At 39.3% G+C, this 22,689-nt stretch overlaps 1 protein-coding gene across 2 annotated transcripts in view; it reads right to left on the bottom strand.

Moving 5' to 3' along the window:
• PLOD2 (procollagen-lysine,2-oxoglutarate 5-dioxygenase 2) overlaps positions 1–22,689 on the bottom strand; it is a 175,869-nt gene that overhangs the window by 19,327 nt on the left and 133,853 nt on the right. The window contains exons 9-14 of one of the 2 annotated variants that reach the window (XM_040349105.1): positions 18,766–18,891; positions 14,443–14,564; positions 12,101–12,205; positions 9,578–9,703; positions 4,033–4,174; positions 2,948–3,010 (exon numbers count right to left, since the gene is read on the bottom strand). In XM_040349105.1, the coding sequence (XP_040205039.1) occupies positions 2,948–3,010; positions 4,033–4,174; positions 9,578–9,703; positions 12,101–12,205; positions 14,443–14,564; positions 18,766–18,891 (684 nt within the window). The remainder of the gene's footprint in view (positions 1–2,947; positions 3,011–4,032; positions 4,175–9,577; positions 9,704–12,100; positions 12,206–14,442; positions 14,565–18,765; positions 18,892–22,689) is intronic. The other variant, XM_040349106.1, reaches the window with a different exon arrangement.

Raw genomic sequence — 22,689 nt, 5'->3', positions numbered from 1 at the left:
AAATGGCGATCATTGCAATACAGTGCCTTGAAAAAGCATTTATATTCCTTTAAATTTACCACATTTTGTCATGCACCAATAAAACAACAGAAATTAATTTTATTGGGTTATTACGTGGTAGAACAACACAAAGTGGCACATACAGTACAGACCAAAAGTTTGGACACACCTTCTCATTCAAAGAGTTTTCTTTATTTTCAGGACTATGAAAATTGTAGATTCACACTGAAGGCATCAAAACTATGAATGAACACATGTGGAATTATACATAACAAAAACGTGTGAAACAACCGAAAATATATTTCATATTCTAGGTTCTTCAAAGTAGCCACCTTTTGCTTTGATTACTGCTTGGCACACTCTTGGCATTCTCTTGATGAGCTTCAAGAGGTAGTCACCTGGAGCAGCACCCCATCACTCTCCTTCTTGGTCAAATAGCCCTTTACACAGCCTGGAGGTGTGTTTGGGGTCATTGTCCTGTTGAAAAATAAATGATGGTCCAACTAAACGCAAACCGGATGGAATAGCATGCCGCTGCAAGATGCTGTGGTAGCCATGCTTGTTCAGTATGCCTTCAATTTTGAATAAATCCCCAACAGTGTCACCAGCAAAGCACCCCCACACCATCACACCTCCTCCTCCATGCTTCACGGTGGGAATCAGGCATGTAGAGTCCATCCGTTCACCTTTTCTGTGTCGCACAAAGACACGGGGGTTGGAACCAAAGATCTCAAGTTTGGACTCATCAGACCAAAGCACAGATTTCCACGGTCTAATGTCCATTCCTTGTGTTCTTTAGCCCAAACAAGTCTCTTCTGCTTGTTGCCTTTCTTTAGCAGTGGTTTCCTAGCAGATATTCTACCATGAAGGCCTGATTCACACAGTCTCCTCTTAACAGTTCTAGAGATGTGTCTGCTACAAAAGGTGGCTACTGTGAAGAACCTAGAATATGAAATATATTTTCAGTTGTTTCACACATATTTGTTATGTATAATTCCACATGTGTTCATTCATAGTTTTGATGCCTTCAGTGTGAATCTACAATTTTCATAGTCCTGAAAATAAAGAAAACTCTTTGAATGAGAAGGTGTGTCCAAACTTTTGGTCTGTACTGTATTTGTGAAGTGGAATGGAAATAAAAATGGTTTTCAACATTTTTTACAAATAAAAATGTGAAAAGTGTTGTGTGCATTTGTATTAAAGCCTTCTTTACTCCAATACCCCCAACTAAAATCTAAGTGGAACCAATTGCCTTACCTTCACTCAATTAGTAAATAGAGTCCACCTGTGTGTAATTAAATCTCAGTAAAAATGCAGCTGTTCTGTGAAGGCCTCCGAGGTTTGTTAGAGAGTTGTGAAAAAGTTTCAAGCAGGGTTAGGCTCTCCATCCAATCTAACAGAGCTTTCGCTATAAAGGGCATTCTCTACAATGTCACTCTCTAGATGTGCAAAGCTTGTAGAGACATACCCAAAAAACTTTGCAGCAAAAGGTGGTTCTATAAAGTATTGACTTAAGAGGGCTGAATACAAATGCATGCCACACTTTTCACATATTTGTAAAAATTTTGAAAGCCATTTATTTTCCTTTCACCTCACAATTATGTGCCACTTTGTGTTGGTTTATCACATAAAATCCAATGAAATACATTTACGGTTTTGGCTGTAACATGACAAAATGTGGAAAATTTCAAGGGGTTCAAATATTTTTAAAGGCACAGAAGTTTATGTCACACAGTATTTGGGCAGCCCTCTTTCAAAACCATTTTTTTGGGGAAAAAAATATACTTTAGTGAATTAAAAAAAACACAAAATGGCTCCTTTTTGGGGGGGGGGGGGTAAATGTGAATGATTTTACCAGAGTGAACGGATACTGAACATGTCATGCTTTAAAATTGCGCATGCCCAGAAAAAAGTTGCATCGGGTCACTCCCGGGGTTTATTGATCCATCAGGTAAGCCTGAAATGTTCCATGTGACCACTTTTATCTGACGCAGAACCGTCCACACTAATTAATGATACCGGGGTTATGGCAGCTGCTGCTGTCATACCACTGGTATTAAACGTCAAAGTAATGATGTATTTTTACAATGGGCCAGCTGGCAATTGACTAGACACTGCACACCACAACATACACCAATACGTGGTGGTGCATACAAATCTATTGACTCAGTGTCTATGAAAATGAATGACACCACAATGAGCTTAAAGTGGAGGTTCCCCCTAAAAAAAATTCTAACAATACATTGAGAAGACTGATTACACTGCGGGTATGCTGTTTTTTTTCCGTACATACCTCGTTATCGCCGTTTCATCCCTCGGCTTCCGGGTACGATTCTTGCTCAACTGGGCGTTCCTAGTTGATTGACGTTCCTCCGATCGGTGCACACTGCGCGTCACGACTTTCCGACAGAAGCCGAACGTCATTGCGCAGGCGCCGTATAGAGTCGGCTCTATACGGCGCCTGCGCAGCGACGTTCGGCTGCTTTCGGAAAGTCGTGACGCCAAGTATGCGTCGGTCGGAGGAACGTCAATCAACTAGGAACGCCCAGACCCAAAAGAATCATACCCGGAAGCCGAGGGATGAAACGGCGATAACGAGATTATATGTACCAAAAAAAAAACAGCATACCCGCAGTGTAATCAGTCTTCTCAATGTATTGTTAGAATTTTTTTTAGGGGGAACCTCCACTTTAAGTGTGCATGGTGCATTACCGCAACAATGTCACAAAACCAGCCTAATGCTTCTATTTTTATTAGAATGTCATAACAAAAAGGTATAAATAAATCATCTTCGTACCCTTTTTATGTATTTTTTTACTGAGTTTACTGTAAACTATTTAAAAGTTGTTCTGCCAATAATTACTGCAAAGAGACCCATGAATAGTGTATAGATCAAAAAACAAAAGAACAGACCAGATCTAGAAGAAGAAATAAATATAAAAAAAACCTTAGGGGGTCTGAACATATGGAATGTTTCCGCAGATGGGGAGTCTTTCTGTCTTTGTAAACTCTAAAATGAAGAAGCATCAAGTAAGTTGACTTGTATATCCTCTTTTCCCTTAAATGTTTGCCTAGATTGACTGTGGAAACATGAAAACACAGATTCAAAAATAACAGCTTAGGATGGCAACTGAAGAGCTGTATTGGAGTTGTATGGACAACATGCAGTTTTTAAGCAAAAGCTTATGTCCGACACACAACATGGCTTGCCATGCCTGCTGACCAACTTTTCAGGATGATACTCTTTAGAAAAAAATAAATAAATGAGCAGTGAATGAGGAAAAACAACTTTTTTGCTTAACCATAGGAGCTGCAAAGCATAACGAAGCCATTCGCAATGGTAGAAATTATGGATACAAAGAGCTGATAGAAAGCATTAGAGATGTGCAGGTAGCTACAAAATATAAAATTACTAAAGTTTGAAATACTTGCCAACTTTGTTGTACATTTCAATATTTTTTTTTAGAAGAAAAGAAAATTGGTGACTTTACAAAGATTAATTCTGATCAGTAACCATAATACACAATAAGGTTAGTGAATAATCAAAACACAAATATGTGTCCAGAATTGTGCATACAGATGTAACTTCACCACAAACATGAATACATACAATAACAAAATACAAGACTAAACTCAACTGAAAAGCCACAATAAATATTCTATGAATGTTTATATAAGTAAAAAATAAGGAGTTTAAACATTGATATACAATGATCATAATTGTAGTTGGAAAGGAAGTCATGTACTGTAGGTGTGTAGGCCATCCTGTTTCTTATATTATTATTTTACTTTCCCAGTAGTATACACAAAGATCCAGTTAGCTCATGATATGTTGGATGAGTATATGATTTCCCAGCAGTGTATCATGCAGGTGCAGAAAACAGATGTTTGCACAACATTGGAAATAATTTAGCAGCAAACTTTAGTTGGCTCGTACTTTTTAGAATAATGTATAACATGAAAGACTAGACAAACAAACACAATGTGTACAAATAGACAAAGCTTTGTTATCAAACCTCGGCACAACCTTACCATTTCCCTGGCATTTTTGCATAGTGCCATATCAGGATCCAACCTGTCCATGATAAAATGGTTTCGCTCTTTAAGCTCAGTCCTAAGAGCTTGTCCTTTGATTAGGTAGACATTGGCCAGATATGGAATATTCCATACACCTCTGCGTGAAAATACGGTAAGAAATCTGTTAGATGATGGTGCCATTATTTTACTTTAAAAAAAGCAAATGAGCATTAGTGAGATCACGGTTATAAAAATCCATAGAACAGATTTTCTCAGGTGTAGATATACTACATACACATTTTGTCAGGTGTAAGACTACATGTGCAGTTTTGTTTTGTTCAAAAGTACCCAGACATTAAGGGCCATAAAGGATTTACAACATAAGCTAAGCAGACCAGGTATTCAGAAAGATGCAAGGCCTACATTACACTCATCATCATTTGGTCTACACTGTAGAAACTTGAGAGGTTAATGGGTTGTACAATGGGACTGGGTCCAATGGTGCGCTTAAATTACAGTAAGGGATGTCAGTGCTGACGGTGAAGTCATTTTTTGTTTTTGTTTTGTTTCGTCTCATTCCGTAGATTCGTAATTTCGTAAGACGCAAGTTTTCCTATTCGGACCCGTTCAATTTTTCGCAACAGTTTTATTTTCGTTGATACTGAATGATTCGTAATTGTCTAATTTATTTTAGTTGATTCTAAATTCGTAATTTTGTTAAATAATTTTTGTTTAATGGATTCGTAATTTAGTACTTTCGTAAATACATCACGGCCCGGTCATTGGCAATCTCGTATTTTAGTTTAATTTTCAACACGCGGCTAATCCATATTAAGATATACTTTCTCTTAAGCCCCGTACACACGGTCGGACTTTTTGCCAACAAACTTCAAAATGAGCAAGTTTTCCAAAAAATCCGAGCGTGTGTACACTCCATCGGACAAACTTTTTCGGTTTTCATCGGACAAAAATTCGCTCTGCAAACGGATAAACTTTTCGGCAACAAAAGTCCGGCCAGCTCCCTTCGGACAAAAATCCAACGGAAAAGTTTGTTTGAAGTCCGATCATGTGTACGAGGCTTTACACTGTCCAATGTGACCCAGCACAAAAGAGATATGCTGATTGGCTAAGATACATCACTCACTAACTACACTGCCCAGTCGAAAGAACGATTCGAGTACATAAATTTACGAACAAAAAAAACGGATTTACAAAAACACACAAATGAAAATACGAACATACGAATGAAAATACGAATATACGAAATTACGAACAGACAAAAGATTTAAAATACGGAATGCAAATAGTTCATTATAGATGTCATTTTTGTTTTGCTGTTTCGTATTTTAGTAAGTTTGTCCAATCGTACGTTCGTATATTCGCTTGTTCGTTATTTTGCTTATTCGTAATTCCGTAATTTTCGTATTTTAGTACTTTCAGCTATTCGGATGTTCGAATTGATCCGAATGTACGAATACTAAAAAATTTGTACGAAAATCCATTCGTTACGAACGGAATCGCACATGTCTAGTCATTGTTGGAACAATTGGTACAAATGAAATGAACCAGTGTTTGGTAAGATTTGGCAACAGACAGGGGAGGTTTAGCTAGTAAAAAGTGCAATACATGCATGCAACCATTCATATATTTTTTTTTAGAAGCAGTTTACACCAGACGCAGTTCCGTACAGCTTCGTGTTCATTTTTTCTGCACTAAAAATGCATGCACAGTGTTTTCCATGTATTCCAATGGCTCTAGTTCACACGGTGCAGAAACTGACTGCATGGTGTGAACTAGAGCCATTGGAATACATGGAAAACACTGTGCATGCATTTTTGTGCAGAAAAAAAGCACACGGAACTGCATCTGGTGTGAACTGGCCCTTAATGTCTTAATACTTGTTTTTTGGTTTACAGTCTTTACACAGCCATTGCTCTTTACAGAATAAAGTGGTTCTTGTCTGAAATATGCATTGACCAATATTGCCTAGCATCAGAGCTTTTTTTCTCAGAAAAAAGGTGCAGGAACTCAACCACGACCCCGTTCAGATTTCACAAACAGTAGAAGGGTCTTAAAGGGGCATTAAATACCAGAATTGCATTACATACAGAGTGCAGAGTTCAGGGGGTTACACACAGAGTGCAGAGCTGTCACTTGTAAACACATAAACCGGACTTCTGTGTTTACAAGTGATTGTGGTGAGCGGGCACCAAAGGGTCTCAGCCAAAGGTGGTGGAACTGAGTTCCCCCAAGTTCCCCCTGAAAAAAAGCCCTGCCTAGCATCAAAGGGCCTTACAATCCCAGCATTTAATGTGCAGGACTACTGCAGGCTCAGATATATGCAGTGCTATGGATACTGTAGAGGAAAGGTACTCCCAACCACACGTGAAATTTTGACTAACATTGATTAAATCCTTTGAAGTCCAATTTATGACCAGCTCTGTCCCTTACTGAAAGGATGTGAGCCACTGTGACTCCATCTTAGGAATAGGTATCCATCTTAGATTCATCTCTCCAAAGACCTGTATTTCTATTCCTCTGTCCTAGCCTGTTCTAAGTAACCATTTGTTTATAGAACATAGCTTGTTATTCGACCTTTAACGCTTATCTTATGTTTTGGAGTTTATAGACAGAGTTCTGTGTTAAAGACGCATTTCAATGTATTATGAGAACATGTCTGCTGATAAACTTGTTGTTGTACCATAAGATGCTAAGACCATATTAGTACTTCCACCGGATGTATGAACAGGTTCATTTCTTGTGTTATCTTATTGCTTGTAGAATATTATAAAAGCCATGAATAAAGATATACCATTAGATCATTTTCCCTGAACTCGACTCAAGTGTATAATTTATGGGTTCAGAAGTGATCTCCAGCGCTGACTAAGTTATGAGGAACAATGGGGACCGGTCGTGATAGTACTTAACCCTTTCACTTACCATGGTGCAAATAGCTGCATCACTAATTTACACATCTACATTTATAAGAAAACATTACTTTGAACTTGGGGCCTGATCCACAAAAGGGATACGCCGTCGTATCCCTGTTTCTATCTATGGAACTGATCCACAGAATCAGTTTCTCATAGATAGGCAGAAGATCCGACATGTGTAAGGGACTTACACGGTCGGATCTTAGGATGCAGTACCGCAGCCGCCGCTGGGGGCATTTCTCGTCGAAACCCATCGTCGGGTATGCAAATTAGCACTTAAGCTTTTACGCTTCGTTTATTCTCCGTAAGTATTAGTTTGCCGTCGCAAAATTAGAGCTGCTTTTACAAGGTGTAAACTTAGTACACCATGTAAAAGTAGACCCTTCTGTCGCGCGTCGCTGTCATTTTTTTTTTTTTTTTAATGTTTTCCCCGCCGCAACTCTTGTTTTTTTTTTTTTTTTACGCCCGTCGCGATTCTCAAAACCCGGCGCAACGGAAAACCGTGCAAAGCACGTCAGGAAAATAACGTCGGGAGCATGCACAGTACGTCCGGCGCGCTCCTAATTTAAATGGGACTCGCCCCATTAGATTAGGAACGCCTTGGGCCAGACGGATTTAAGTTACACCGCTCAAAATTTCTAGGTAAGTGCTTTGTGGATCGGGCACTTGGGTAGAGATTTTGCGGTGGTGTAACTTAAACGGGAAAAATTAAGTTACGCCGGGTTTTTGTGGATCAGGCCCTTGGTTTCTATACCTTGGCACCAGTCTCCAGCCATCTCCTAATCCAGGGCTCGACAAAATCCGGGCGCCCGGTCGCAATTGCGACAAGGAATTTTAGCCTGGCGCCCAGGGAAGCTTAGGCCTGCAGAAGAATGCAGAGGCCTCAATTACCGGCCGGCGCGGGCCGCTGTGGGGGAGGTGGGGGCGCATGGAGACACAGGATCCTGTGTCTCCGTGTGCCCCCAACTCTCCCGCCGCACTATCGTGGCGCGCCCACCGGTAATTGAGGCCACGGCTTTGCAGCCTTCTGCAGGCCTAAGCTTCCTTCTGTGATCTGGCGGCATCTTGTGGTGGCCGTTGGCATTACAAGTAAAACAGCAGTTCTAATGTGTTTTTCACTGTTTTCACTGCCATCTCCTTCCCTCTAATTAGAACCCCCAAAGATTTGTTTATATGTATTTAGCATATATATTTTTATTCTAACACCCTAGAGAATAAAATGGCAGTCGTTGCAATACTTTGTCACACCGTATTTGTGCAGAGGTCTTACAAGCGCACTTTTTTGGGAAAAAATACACTTTTTTTAATTAAAAAACAGCAGTAAACAGTAAAGTTAGCCCAATTTTTTTTTTATATTGTGAAAGATAATATTACGCCGTGTAAATTGATACCCAACATGTCACGCTTCAAAATTGCGTCCACTCGTGGAATGGCGACAAACTTTTACCCTTTAAAATCTCCATAGGCGACGTTTAAAAAATTATACAGGTTGCATGTTTTGAGTTAGAGGAGAACTAGGGCTAGAATTATTGCTCTCACTCTACCAATCGCGGCGATACCTCACGTGTGGTTTGAATACCGTTTACATATGCTTGTGCTACTCACGTATGCATTTGCTTCTGCGCACGAGCTTGACGGGGCACGTTTTCTGGCTCCTAACTTTTTTAGCTGGCTCCTCGAATCCAAGCAAATTTGTCAAACCCTGTCCCAATCACTAATCCCAGAGGACGCGGATTACAGGGAAACATGTCGGGCAGAGTTAAGGCAGTGAGGTTATTATGTTTGGGCATTCCCGGGTGCCTCGCAGACGCTCTGTTTTTATACGCTGCTTGTATTTTCCGATGTCCAAGTTAATGAAGCTTTATTAAAAGCCGATTTTGTACACAAGAAATTTCCTCTTTTGTATCTAATATGCATCCTTTTTGGGAAGTGTTTGACAGAGTGGAGACCAGAATACATAACCCTGTGGTGGAGACAGAGCTGCTGAATCTGGCCATGGGAGCCACTGACTGATAAGGAAGCCTGGTGGTTTGAGTGTCGGTTCCTTGACCCTGTGCCTTTTAAAAAGGGACAGTACACTTTTTTTTTCTCTAGCCAGCCTAATATATAGTCTACCACTGTGTAATGATAGGATTTTATTGATCCATGCTCTTCTGAGATGCTATAATGAGTATTCCTAGAAAATATTTAAAAAGCTGGTAATCGTGACTAACATGTATATGAAAGCAGTTTGTAATTTAACAAAATAAAGCTGTATTATTTTTTCTCTAGGCTTCGTGAATCACTCAGTAGCAAGAAGCTGTTCTGCACCATCCACTATTTTGCTATGTGTAGAGTACCTAAAAGGAAGCTCTTTACATAGCTGTCCAGACAGTTCACTGAAACCTAAGTTTTTCCCTTTTTAATGTGGTAGTTTTGTAACTTTTGGAGAGTCAGCATTGTTCTAAATGCCCAGCATGTAGGACTACTTTATAGGAGTGACAAATACCAAAACAATAGGAATTGGTTCACATAGTTATTACAGGTACTATTCTAATCAAATCACCCAACGACCTTAAAAAGACAGCTTTTGGGAGGTAGAACAGCAAAAGCATGCACAGGTGCTAGTACAGTATGAGGTTACTTACACTCTAATGCCTTGAACAATATCTATATAATCTTCTGATCTTGCATAAAACCCATCAGGGCTTAAGGCACCCCAAAAATTTGACCAGAGTTGGCCATGACGGGTCACCAGGGGTGCAATGATTTTTCTGGAGAAAGAAAAAACAGTAAAAGCTTGGTTATTCTGCTGTATTATAAATAAATTATAGTTAAAAAAAACAGTCACACAATAACTACCTATAGGTGAGTAATTAAATAAGTTACTAAACTGCCAGGCTGTGGGATCAGTTAAAAGAGAGGTATAGGTTTATTAAAAAAATAAACATCCATACTCGCTTCTATGCTGCAGAATTGGTGTGATGCTGCCACCATCCCACTTTGGCTCCAAGACCAAGAACTGAGCAATCACATGACCACTGATCACTCAGTATGTAGAGAGGCAGAGTCAACTGACAGTCAGGGCAACTGGATGGATCACAACAATATCGTTGGGATCCTTCCAAAGCCTGGAGCTGCTCTGCTCCATTAGCTGATAGCAGGGGATATCCCACAACAGAAGTACAGCCATAAAAGCTGAAATGGAGAGAGGAAAGATCCTTGGTGCTGTGCAACCACAAAGTCCTATGATGGTAATAATAGAAACAACCTCACCCTGGGCTCCCACCAGGCCATGCCCCCAGGGTGTTTCATTCCATGCCCCCTGGAGCTTAGTCATGGGGATACAGCCAAAAAAGCCTTGTGAAATTTTTTACAATCTAATCTCAAAAAAGGAACCAACACACAACCACTATATGAACACACTTCAAAAGAATAGTAGATCGATCCCAGTGTCAAACCAAAACTTGTTCAAACCAGCAGCATGCATTATTGCATGGCCACTGGTAAGGCAATGGTACTGATGAGCTGTAACTTTCATGCAGTTCTGTTGGCCACAAGTTGGTGGGGTGCAGTGGATTGCTGTACTTTGTTTTAATGCATACCATTGCAGCACAGGGGTGTGAACTGTCAAAATATGGCCTTGTTTATGCATTGGAACCCAGTTAAGCATGGCTGCCTAGGGTAGTCTAACACATCTGGTGTAAAGGGGCCCATAAAACTTCAGGCATAAAGCTAAATACATACAAACAAGCTGTTTAACTTGAAATAAACCTGCCAAACAATTTATACATCTGTCATTCCACAGAAAAGAAGAGAGCAAGCTTAGCCAGAAAATTGATAGATGTTCTCAGAACTGAAGTTTTTAGGAAATGAGTAAGGCTTACTTTCATTTCCATGGAAAAAATAATTTGACATTTTAATGTTTTAGGTTACAGTGAGTTTTTTTTTTTTTTAAGCAAAACATTTAAGAAACAAGTTTATTTTTTTGTTTTTATTTTAACATATAATTTTACAAACCGTTTTGTATCCGTGATAAGTCACTGGCATTGGTGACTCAATGATGAAAAATAAGCTTTTCAAATTGCAAGGGAAGTTGCAGTTTACAAGGGAATATTCCCCCAAGCTTACTGAAAGTGGTAAAAGTCCCTTAGCAAAGAATACCCACGTGTTTGCGTGGGAAAATTAAACAAAATATAATTTTTGCTTGTACATGATTGGATGATGGATGTTAGCAGCTTTGGGGAAAATTCTCTTGAAACGTGATCAGTCCATTTGCCTTTAATAAACCAACCCCAATAAGTTGAATTGTTGAAAATCCATCTGGACACCCACACAAAATAAAAGCCATTTAAAACTCATGTAGTATTACATTATACAGTACCTTTTGTCTTCTCTACACAGGATGTCGCCATCTTGGCTGATGAAGTCTGAACCCCCATAATCTTTACTTAGGTACAGTTACGGTACATAAGGGAGCCAAGTGAGGTACAGAACATGTACACCAATCTCTTGGGTGGTAGTTTTAGGAAACATTAGGACTGCTCCTACATCAAAGCATTCTAATGCAATATCACCCTACATAAGGAATCAATATTAATTTTAGGCATCCTCTCCCTGCATTATATACTGCTTTTCAAACGCCTCTTACTAGTTTGCTGAGCATTCTCAATGCATCATACAGAGAAGGGGATACAAAATACACCAGTATTTAAATATAATAAATGAACGGAGTTGAGGAAGGGATTTCCAGGCGGCGCTTTCTGCCAACCAGAAAGTATGAAAAGAAACCTAATGGCACCAATAACTTCAATAATTTATTGTCCTACTACACTTTAAAATATATATATTCATTGTCATCACCTTCTGTATAATGGTTGCAAATAAATAATGCTTGCACTTAAAGATGGAAGTGTTATTTACTGTAACCCTAAACTTAAAAGGCAACAAATTTTAGGATGATTGTAAGTTAGCCCGCATTTCTTTCCCTGGATCACTTTGCATGAACTGAAAGTTTATTTATTGTGCATTAAAAGAATGTTCATTAAGGCAGCTGTTGAAAGATCTCTGCAAGACTTCTCTGTAAAATGACAAGCACACGATTTCTTAGAAACCTGGCAACCAAGATTTCACTACTCATTACAATAGATACATTGTATTAACACACCAACCTGTTTTGTTCGATGAGTATTTTTAAAGTCTTTGGATTTGTCACAGCCACATCAGCATCAATGCTAAAGTAATAGTCGCATTGCTTATCCTGCCGGCAAATGTCCCTAAACAAAACAAGGAGATTATGTTAAAGTAAAATTTAACAATTACAGATAAATACTGGACTTGGAGTTTTTCTGCCTTATTACAGCATGCCAATAAGTCATTGAATTCAACAGGTAACAATTGCACAGAAAAATATAAACCCTGTTTAGGGGTCTTTCAAAATATATCAAAATGCCATGTGTGTAAAGAAAGCTAGAAATGTAAATGCCTTTCCTATGCTTCAATAAAAATAAAAACCTAGATTATTGCAGTAGTATGAATGTTAAATCAACAAACACTGGCATCTTAGTAGATGCTGGCAACTTGTTTTATAAACTAGCATAATATATGTCAGACATTTCTCTGGTAATATCCAAGAAAGAATTTCTAGGTCCACCATCCTTTACAAAACAATCTCAGGATTACTTCAATTTTCATTCCCTTTTCATTATGATTATTGTAGCAGGAAAACTGCAGGAGAAGCAAGATTCCTTGGCATAGGGCACACATAGCTAGAACTTAGATGGAAGGGTCTCTGTTCTAGGATTTTAAAGAAATGTAAGAAGAAAGTACATATCTGAACTTCAGTACAAACTACTGGCCTCTTCCCACACGTTAAAAAAAATATCTGTTAGGTTTTTGATTACCATCTGTGTCTTCTTGCCATTTCTTGTGCTGGTGTCAGTGGGACAAGAAATGTGGGGAGAGATCCCCAATAAGTGTACTGAAAATTATTATTTTACAGTAATTATAACTATTGTGACGGTATGCAAGGTGAGATACATTATGAAATCGCTACATCTCACCTCGCATTCGTTCCATTGTAAGGGACAGAACCGGAATCCGCCCGGTTTTTCCAGCCTCTGTGGCAGGCTGGGTTTCGGTCCGGATGTTCGAGTCCACTGGAGTCCACAATCAGGTGGACGTTAAATATCCAGGAGGGCTCTGGCTGGAGACTCATGGAGGAACCTAAGTGAGAGAAGCTCTGTATTTTGGACTGAAAGGTTTGCTTTACCGCATGTTTTTTTGGGTGACGGGGACGCACTGTATAGAGAGGAGACCATTTTGTTTAGTTTAGCACCGGTCGGCAAGGATTTAATTTACTGTTTTGTTTATTTTTATTTGCAAACCTCCTGTAAATAAACCTGGCATCTGCCAGGATTTTAACCACTTGCTTACTGAGCACATATACCCCCTTCCTGCCCAGGCGAAATTTCAGCTTCCGGCACTGTGTCGCTTTAACTGACATTTGCGCAGTCGTGCGACGTGGCTCCCAAACAAAATTGACGTCCTTTTTTCTCTACAAATAGGAGCTTTCTTTTGGTGGTATTTGATTACCTCTGCGGTTTTTATTATTTGCGCTATAAATAAAAAAATAACGACAATTTTGCTAGAATAAATATCCCATTTTTTTTAAAAAAACATTTTCTTTCTCAGTTTAGGCCGATACGTATTCTTCTACATATTTTTGTAAACAAAAAAAAAAATCGCAATAAGCAACTGGTTTGCGCAAAAGTTATAGCGCCTACAAAATAAAGGACAGAATTATGATTTTTTTTTTCTTATTTTTTTTTTTTTTTACTAGTAATGGCGGTGATCTGCGATTTTTATTGCGACATTATGGCGGACACATCGGACACTTTTGACACATTTTTGGGACCATTCACATTTACACAGCGACCATTGCTATAAATATGCACTGGTTACTGTATAAATGTGACTGGCAGGGAATGCGCATCGGCACTTCAGTGATGCGGCGGGCGCTCGCGCCCCCCCAGTGGCAGGAGGAGTGGAGGACGTCTATAGATGTCCTCCCGGCAATTGAGAGCCACCTTATGGCCGTCTTTTGTCAATTGCCGGGATGTCAAGTGGTTAAAGAAAGTGCCCGTTTGCTGACCTTCCTTCAGAAAAGGTAAACCCTCCCGAGCTAATCTCCTACACCATACATTCTCCACCAAAAAATAAGAATAATATTTTGGGTTTTAATGACAGCACCTGGTTGAACGTGCAACTCCAACAATCACCTTGATATAATTAAAAGTCAGGAGGTCATGTTGTTTATGTGTCCAACATCCAGCCATCAACTGTCTTGTTTCATAGAAAGCCATCTTTCATATCACCCTTATAACAAATTAAATCTTTTGTGGATTTTCATTGTTATAAATTGACAATATAATGTCCACTAAAAGAAAGGACAATTAACTCATACACATAAGAGGTACATATTTTATCTGCATGCATATAAAGGTGGCATTACATTCCCATGTTTCTTGCTTCTGCTTGTGTGATCTCTTCTTCAGGTCCAACTACTTTAAAACTTTTAATGAGTCCCTTGGCTGTTTCCCAAAACTTCTGGATATGTTTTTCATGATAAACCTCCTGTAATAAAAGGAAATGTACCTGATAAAGTATTTTTTTTAAGATTCAGAAGTACATTACTGGAATAATTGGATAACAGAGGAAACGGACACATACTAATAAAACCACAAGCAAAAAATGCATAAGCAACTTTTGGGCCGTACAATATAACACATTGTTTGGATTTTTTACTAATAGTTGTTTTTTGGCTGAACTCAATGGTCTTGTCTTTTTTTCAACCTTACTATGTAACTGTTGTCTCACATTCTAAAATCTGTGGCCAGCTTTAAAGTAAAATGAACTTTGCGAACTAGTGATTGTAAACAGCTTTGTTGATTTTGTAACAAACTCCATGATCAATGCCTAAATAAAATGAAGTTCAAATGTAAATATGTCAGAACATTTAATCTTAGTATGAAGTCACAAAAAATGTATCAACTGCATATGAGAGCAAGGTGTTTTTTCCACATGGTACAGAGATTAATTGCAGTAAAATGTTAAGAAATGCTAGTATACAGAAGCTATTAAATGAATATCCCTGTGGGAATGGCAATTAGAAGTTCAAAAGATAAAAAAAAGTAAGTTTCTTCCATCAAAAAGGTGCCCATTTGGATTAGATGTGACTGTCTTATACAAACAGTGCTTGAAATTCTTTAAAGTGAAAGGAATCTAACAGTAGTAGGCAGCTGAAAACACCGTCACTTTGGGCTGGGGGGCTCTGGAACCCAGAATCTCTTGGAGAGGTTAGGAAACCCTTGTTTTGGCTCCCCGGGCCCCTCTTATGTCCAAGTTACCCTGTGTCTATTAGAGGCACAGGGTGACCGAGAAAGTGATGGACAACTACTGTACTTAATGGACACCGAGAATGTGGTGGATTACATCAGATGGGACAGAAAAAATGTATCCACAATATCTCCCAGGAAATGTATAAATACTATTCCTGGTTTGTTTTATTCTGAACTCTACATGTTAATTGAAAGAGCTGGTTGCATTGATCTTTTCTATGTAGATGCCAACAGGGGCGGACTGACAACTCGTGGGGCCCCCGGGCAATAGAAGATTATGGGGCCCCCGGGCTTCCAGATGGCCACCATGCCAGGAGGCATTGCCTAGGCAGGGCAACTAAAATCTCAGGATTTTCACATCAAAAGCATGTCGGTTTTGGACATATCAGGGACAGATGTAAAAAAAAAACACAGATTTTTACATACTGTCCCTGGTTTTATTAAGCCTGGCAACCCTGATGGGGCCCCCTAGTGGCATGGGGCCCTCGGGCAGTGCCCGAGAGTCCCAATGGTCAGTCCGCCCCTGGATGCCAAACAGTCTGCAACAAAGGTCTCCTGCTATAGTCTGTTGTCTACTAGGCTGAGGAGGGGGAGATCACTGTTTGTATTGTCAATTGTGCTTATTGGGACACATTTTGTCTCTCCTAGCAAACCATTGGGGGATGTGTTTATACTTTTAACAATGTGTATTGTATTTTGGGAGTTTGATCCCGGCAAGTCTGACCTGAAGTGGGGATATCTGATTATTTACAACATTATCTGGGTGGGCATTGAGTCACCGAGGCTGGGTTAAGTGGCAAGTTAATTAATTTTTGTTAATTATGTTCTTGATAACAATTTGTATTGTTAGGGCAATATGATCAGGAGGGGGAGATGTCCTCCTGTGGTATATATTCTGTCTTATTTGGTCAAATAAACATTACATGTTACAGTTTTGTAACTGAGCTAATCTCGCCTGGTTCTTGGTTACAACATGTGGCTGTAATATCTGGTATCAGAGGATCCAGACTGGATGAAGCAGTGTACTGACAAAATCACTCTAAGCGATTCCGTTACACAACCTATCACCACTAAAACCACAACTGTCAATTATTTGGCCTGCTTGATAGGTTGCTTGTTGCATTGTTTGGAGGAGAGATGCATCTTATTGCTTAATTCTCTTCTACAGTATAAAGTAGAGGGCTATATGAGGTTATGGTTTTAACTGCTGCTGCTACTGTTATTTTAGCGGCTTTATATTTCACAACAGTTTTGCTTTAGAGTGGGAGTAAACTTACATGCATGAATTTTACCCCTATACAGTAGGTAAGCCTTTTATAATGCTTACCTATAGGTACTGTAAATATCGCCTAAACGTCCACCGTTTAAGAGATATTTACTATGCATGCAGCCAGTGATGTCACGGCAAACCCATGCTGATTCTTCAGCGTCCTGTGCCGTAAGGCTTCCACATGCATGCATGGGAGTGACATCATCATGGCTCCGGCCACTCACACAGCTGGAGTCTTTACAGTGTGCCACTGGAAGGCTTTGTTTTCAGACAAGTTTCACATAATGTGCTAGTATACGATGCAAAAAAGAAAAAAAAGAAAAACAGCAGTTTACTACTGCTTTAAGTAAGCCGATTTCTACTTTTTGAGAAAAGATTTATACTCCAGAAATTCTTACAATTTACGAATTATGAAAAACATTTATGTAAGCAGAACTAAAACACAAAATGGAATTACGTTTAAGCCTCTTGTTACGTTTAAGCCTCTTGTTACTAATCAATCAACCTAGGTTCTCGTGGCACAGCTTACATCATTTTATTAGGCGTTTTCTTGATTAGAAGGAGCACTGATTACTACAACTCATGATGTGAGTGGTTTGACTAAATCCTAGACAGCTACACTGTGGTTTTTAGTGATTGCTGTTAGATTTTAAGTGATTAAATTGCATGTGCATTTTGAAAATCATCATTAAAAAATACTTTTCTGTGTAACTTAGACCTTGCTCATGGTAGGTCAGTCAACAGTACTATTATTATGTCAATAGGAGTTCTACTAAAAATCTTACTGGGAAATTGATAAAAATAAGTAAATAATTTTGCTACAAAAATCTAAAAAGATCATCTACATGTCTGACATATAAAAACAATGAAGTAGAGTATGCTTTTGTAACTCACCCCACTTCAGAAAATAAATCCCCGATTGGATGATGTAGGCTGCTTTTCATATATTTTCATTACTTTTAGCACTGTTTAACAGTCTTTTACCGCAGCTAGAAGCACACAATGCTTTCCTATGACATCATTCACACACTACGGTTACCTGCCGTTTTGTTCCTTGCGGTTTTGTGCGGATAGAAAAAATAGAACTGGATGCGTTCAGCTGTGAAATTCCGCAGCTATCGGCACATAACCGCAGGTAACCACAGTGCACTGTGTCAGCTGTGTTTGGTATGAATCTTGAGGGTGAACTCCTCGCCAAATTTCAAATAAAAAACCGGCATGGGTTCCCCCTACAGGAGCATACCAGGCCCTTGGATCTGCTATGGATTTTAGGGAGACACCCCGTACACCGAAAAAACGGCGTGGGGTTCCCCCCAAAATCCATACCAGACCCGTATCCGGGCAGCAGCCTGGCCGGTCCGGAAAGGGGTGGGGACGAGCGAGCGCCCCCTACCTTAACCGTGCCAGGCCGCATGCCCTCAACATGGAGGGTAGGCGCTTTGGGCCAGAGGAGCGCTCGGATACGGGTCTGGTTTCATACCAAATGCAGTGCTTGGTATTGGCAGGGATCCAAGTCGGATCCCCGTTCAATATCGTGCCGCGGCTAAACGCAACCGCAGCTAATCGCTGTGCCTGGGGTCTTGAATTCCAGCAAAACATAAGCATGCTTTTAGCTGCGGCAAAACAGCCACTCGTCTGAAAGGGGCCTAATAGTACAACATACATTACAAGATTTTCATTTAGTTTATATAAAAAAAAAAGTTACACCAAGAAGCCAGTCCATCCACTAGCATGTTACTCATACATCATCTATTCACTTTAAACTTAAACAACTGCATAAACAGTTTGTAAAAAAAAAATACACAATACGCCTCTTTTATAGCTTATTAAATTTGCACATCCATTATGAGCCATATAAATGCAGGTCCTAAAAATAACAGCTCAGCTGTGATCTTTCAAGGTCAATTCAATGAAACAACCATCAACCAATCAGAATAATTGCATCCAATGGAGATATAAGTCAACATGGATATTTCCAAAGTACTAAAACTTTATGAGCTTTCAAAGCTATAACTGTCCATGTGTAACTTAACATACATTTTTAAGAGCTCAGAGCTTGTAAAAATTAAATGCAGAGAAACAGCTAACAGATATTGAAGCCATTAGCACAATATGACTACAAGACAAAAATGGAAATACACATGCTTAAACATCTTACAATACTTACACTGTTATGAATAAAGACTGATAGCTTATCTTTGGGATAGTCAAGTGCCAACAGTCTGCTGAAGAACTCTGGCAGGAAAGGAGTTGGCTGTTCAACAAAGATTCCAACGGTAATATCTGGATAGTCCTAAAAAGATAAAACCAGTCACTTAAAAAGAAGGAGTTAAAAATTACAATAATATATCTACCATTTCATAATTTTCACAATAAATGTAGTTTTAAGGGCTTGTAAAAGGTAAAAAAAAAATCCTAAATAGCTTCCTTTACCTTAGTGCAGTCCTCCTTCACTTACCTCATCCTTCCATTTTGCTTTTAAATGTCCTTATTTCTTCTGAGAAATCCTCACTTCCTGTTCTTCTGTCTGTAACTACACACAGTAATGCAAGGCTTTCTCCCTGGTGTGGAGTGTCATGCTCGCCCCCTCCATTGGACTACAGTAGAGTCAGGACGCCCACTAACACATAGCTCCTTTCTCTATCTGCAACGTAGAGAGCGTCCGGACTCTCCTGTATTCCAGGGGAGGAGGTCGAGCACGACACTCCACACCAGGGAGAAAGCCTTGCATTACTGTGTGTAGTTACAGACAGAAGAACAGGAAGTGAGGATTTCTCAGAAGAAATAAGGACATTTAAAAGCAAAATCGAAGGATGAGGTACAGGAAGCCATTAAGGAAAAAAAATTGTACCTTTACAACCCCCTTTACATCTATTAAGTCTTATGTTGGTTTATTTAGACTGTTCAATGTATTTTTATCATGTAATGCTTCAGTCAAAGTACATGTGAACAGCAGTGTATAGTTACTGTCTAGAACAGGGATCTCCAAACTTGATAAACAAAGGGTATTCAGACCGTCAAAAAGGGAGGCCTATAGACAGCCATAGACATTTTGAATCTTGACTAGTAGAGCAGGAACCAACTGCAATTCAAACCATGTATGGGCAGGCTGAATGCAACCAGCCTGTCCGATTTTACATGTGATTATTGCTAGCAGCTGCTATAACAATTAGAAAATGTTGTCTTCCCATCTGTGCACGGACAGTTAAATGGGTGCACAAAAGTTATATGGGTCAGGCTGACGATAGAGAAACTATTTTCAGTCAGCCTGATATCCAAATGATATTCTAATACCACACCACGAGCAGACATTAACCTGTATACTTGCTGGCAAGCAATCAACTTAATGGAAACCTTCTAGAAATTATCGTTTTTTATTTTATAGACCCTATACCTATACAGGAGCTAGCAGCAACCAAACCAAAGCACAGTCATAGTCGAGACACTTGATGCAAATGTTACAGTTAACCATGCCGAGTCAGCTTTTGTAGATGCTTCAAAAAGTGCATATGACGTTAAAGTCTAACTGCGATGTACTGGAAATTGGAAGTGTCAAAATGGCAATCCAACCATGGATAGAACATCTTGAACTCAGAAATCACTGATAAACTGGTCAATAAATGACCATGTATATGTAGGTCAGCTGTGTGAAGCATTGTCCAGATATTGTTACAGCGACAGGATCAGTGGGAGATAGAGCATAAAAGCAGGCGGTAATGCGGCAAAGATCCATAGGTGCTTGGGCGCAATTAAACATATGGTGTGATGATTTAGTCACTTTATAATGCAGGTCCCATCGATACGAGCATGCCATTTGTTAGCAGTCTCTGCAAGCCTTCAGGGTGAAGCAAATCAATGTAAATAGCATCGCTCGTATGAGGCTAGTTGGGTCATTTCTTACCCATCATATGGCCAGTCCACTCCACCTGGCAGTTAGGAGAGGGGGACGATAGATCCATGGGTTACATGGAAGATATGTGCTTGATTCCCCCCATCAAAGTCAGTGTTGACAGGGGAATCCCTCAAACAAATCTATTATGTTTCTCCTGGCAGGCTGGTTGAGCCCAAGTTGACTGATCGATCAACTTGGGTACATTCAGCCTGCCCAAACATGGTTCGAATATATCGAAACATATAGAGTGTAGCGCTAAACAAATGAAAATACATCAAGTGATATAAACACCAAGTGATATAAACACTGTGTTCAACAATGTGTAGAAATAGACATATGTCTATAACAAAAAACACCAGTTCACCGTTTCCGGTAAGCCTCTATGTTGGTGGCCATCTTCACTTGTTTAATTTCAGATTGTGGGAGCACCAGCACTTTTATCTACATTGGACTGTTTGCAACATTCACCAATTTTTTGCATACCAGAGACTTTTCATATGTTTTTGTTATAGACATGTGTCCATTGATTATTTCTACACATTGTTTATATCACTTGGTGTATTTTTTTATTTGTTTAGCGCTACCCTCTATATGTTTTGTTTATACCATTTGTCTATTGTTTTTTGTAGCTGCTCACCGTTTTAGGCAGCGCGGAATTTCTTTGTATTTGTAATCATGGTTTTAATATCGGCCAGTTCCTACAGAAGAATCGCATCTTCAGCAGCATCTGAACATTTACTATAGTTAGGATTTACTTATGACTTACAATAGGAGAGAATCTGCCTCATCAGAATCCACTATCCAGCCCCATACTCTGGAAAGCATGCACATTTTACTTTCAATGAATGGGCAGTATGTGGACATTCCTTTCAGAGCATTGGCACCATTACTTTCAATTGATGGGCAACATGCAGACATGCCTTTCAGATGTGGCAACATTACTTCAAATGGATGGGCTACATGCAAACCTTTTTAAATAAGAGCAACATTGCTTCAAATAAATAATCCACCACAGTGGAGTACACAAGAACATACTGGAGCTGCAGCTTGGAAGGCACTAAAAAAAAGTAGGAGATAATATTCTTATGTTAAGGCCTGTGATTAAGAGAGTCTGGGGGCGGTGTTGGAGATCACTGTGACTGATACAACTTATAAAATTATTGCTACATAAAAATTCCAAAGTTTTGGCTAGAGTAAATAACCTCCAAGCCAGAGATGCTTTCACACCCGGCCCATGGTGTAACAACTGAATACTGGAAAAGACAGGTTTATTATATCTGTATGCATGTCAGACACAAACTCTCCAGATGGTAATTCTTACACTTTCAGCTTATGAAGGAAACGGTCTACTGTTTAGGTTAAAGTCATTCAGCCAGAATAGTTTGATTCAAAGAGATTATGTTTCCATTACAAAAATATGGCATGTTTAAAATATCCAGCAGATGAAACTTACGAGTATACAAAGGCTTAGGCTCATGGTCCCTGGGACCTTCAAGACAATACCATATAGTTTCTTTAATAAATGTATCCCAAGTTTGATTGAGCAGCAGTCAGAGGTTAATCTCTGTATAAACAATGGTTGGTGGGAAGCACTATAGTTTTTCTAGCAGCTTTGGCATCTGCTAGACATGCTAGAGTTTAAAGGCATAGTTCAAAACATGCCTTTGCAGATAAAAAGGCAAAAAAAAATGTTTTATTTATTTTTTCTAAACAAAATTGGATAATGTCCTTGCTAAAAGGTGTAGGCCATTTATGTACCCCATGAAGCCTGACTATGCTCACAATGATTGCTTCTCCACATACTGACTTGTTGCTACAATGTTGCCAAGACATTCCCACTGTAAAGCCTTGTACACACGATCAGATTATCTGATGAGTTTTCTTCAGTTTTTTTGTGCATGCTAGTCTCATGTCCAAAGTGAAGAGGTTACTTTTATACGATAATCATCATAAGAACGAATTCAACCAAATTGTGTTGAATTGTTTTGTATGTATTTTTTTGTTTCTGAGCAGTAGGTGGAGGTGAACAGTAACAGTAGGCATGTCTTAAAAAAAGTCCTAGCAACAAGGCAACATGGTTTTAAAGGAGAAGTTCACCTTTTGTAGGTAAAAAGATGTGCATTGATTTTTTTTTTTTGTTTTGGGTGCCTGTAAAGCATTGCACCAGTGATCAGCAGATTGCCGATGCCATGCAGTTTT

This window comes from Rana temporaria, chromosome 4 (genome assembly GCF_905171775.1).
Source record: "Rana temporaria chromosome 4, aRanTem1.1, whole genome shotgun sequence".
In the NCBI taxonomy this organism is placed as follows: Eukaryota; Metazoa; Chordata; class Amphibia; order Anura; family Ranidae; genus Rana; species Rana temporaria.
The sequence above is the reverse complement of the archived record's forward strand: the minus strand, read 5'-3'. Positions and strand labels throughout refer to the sequence as shown.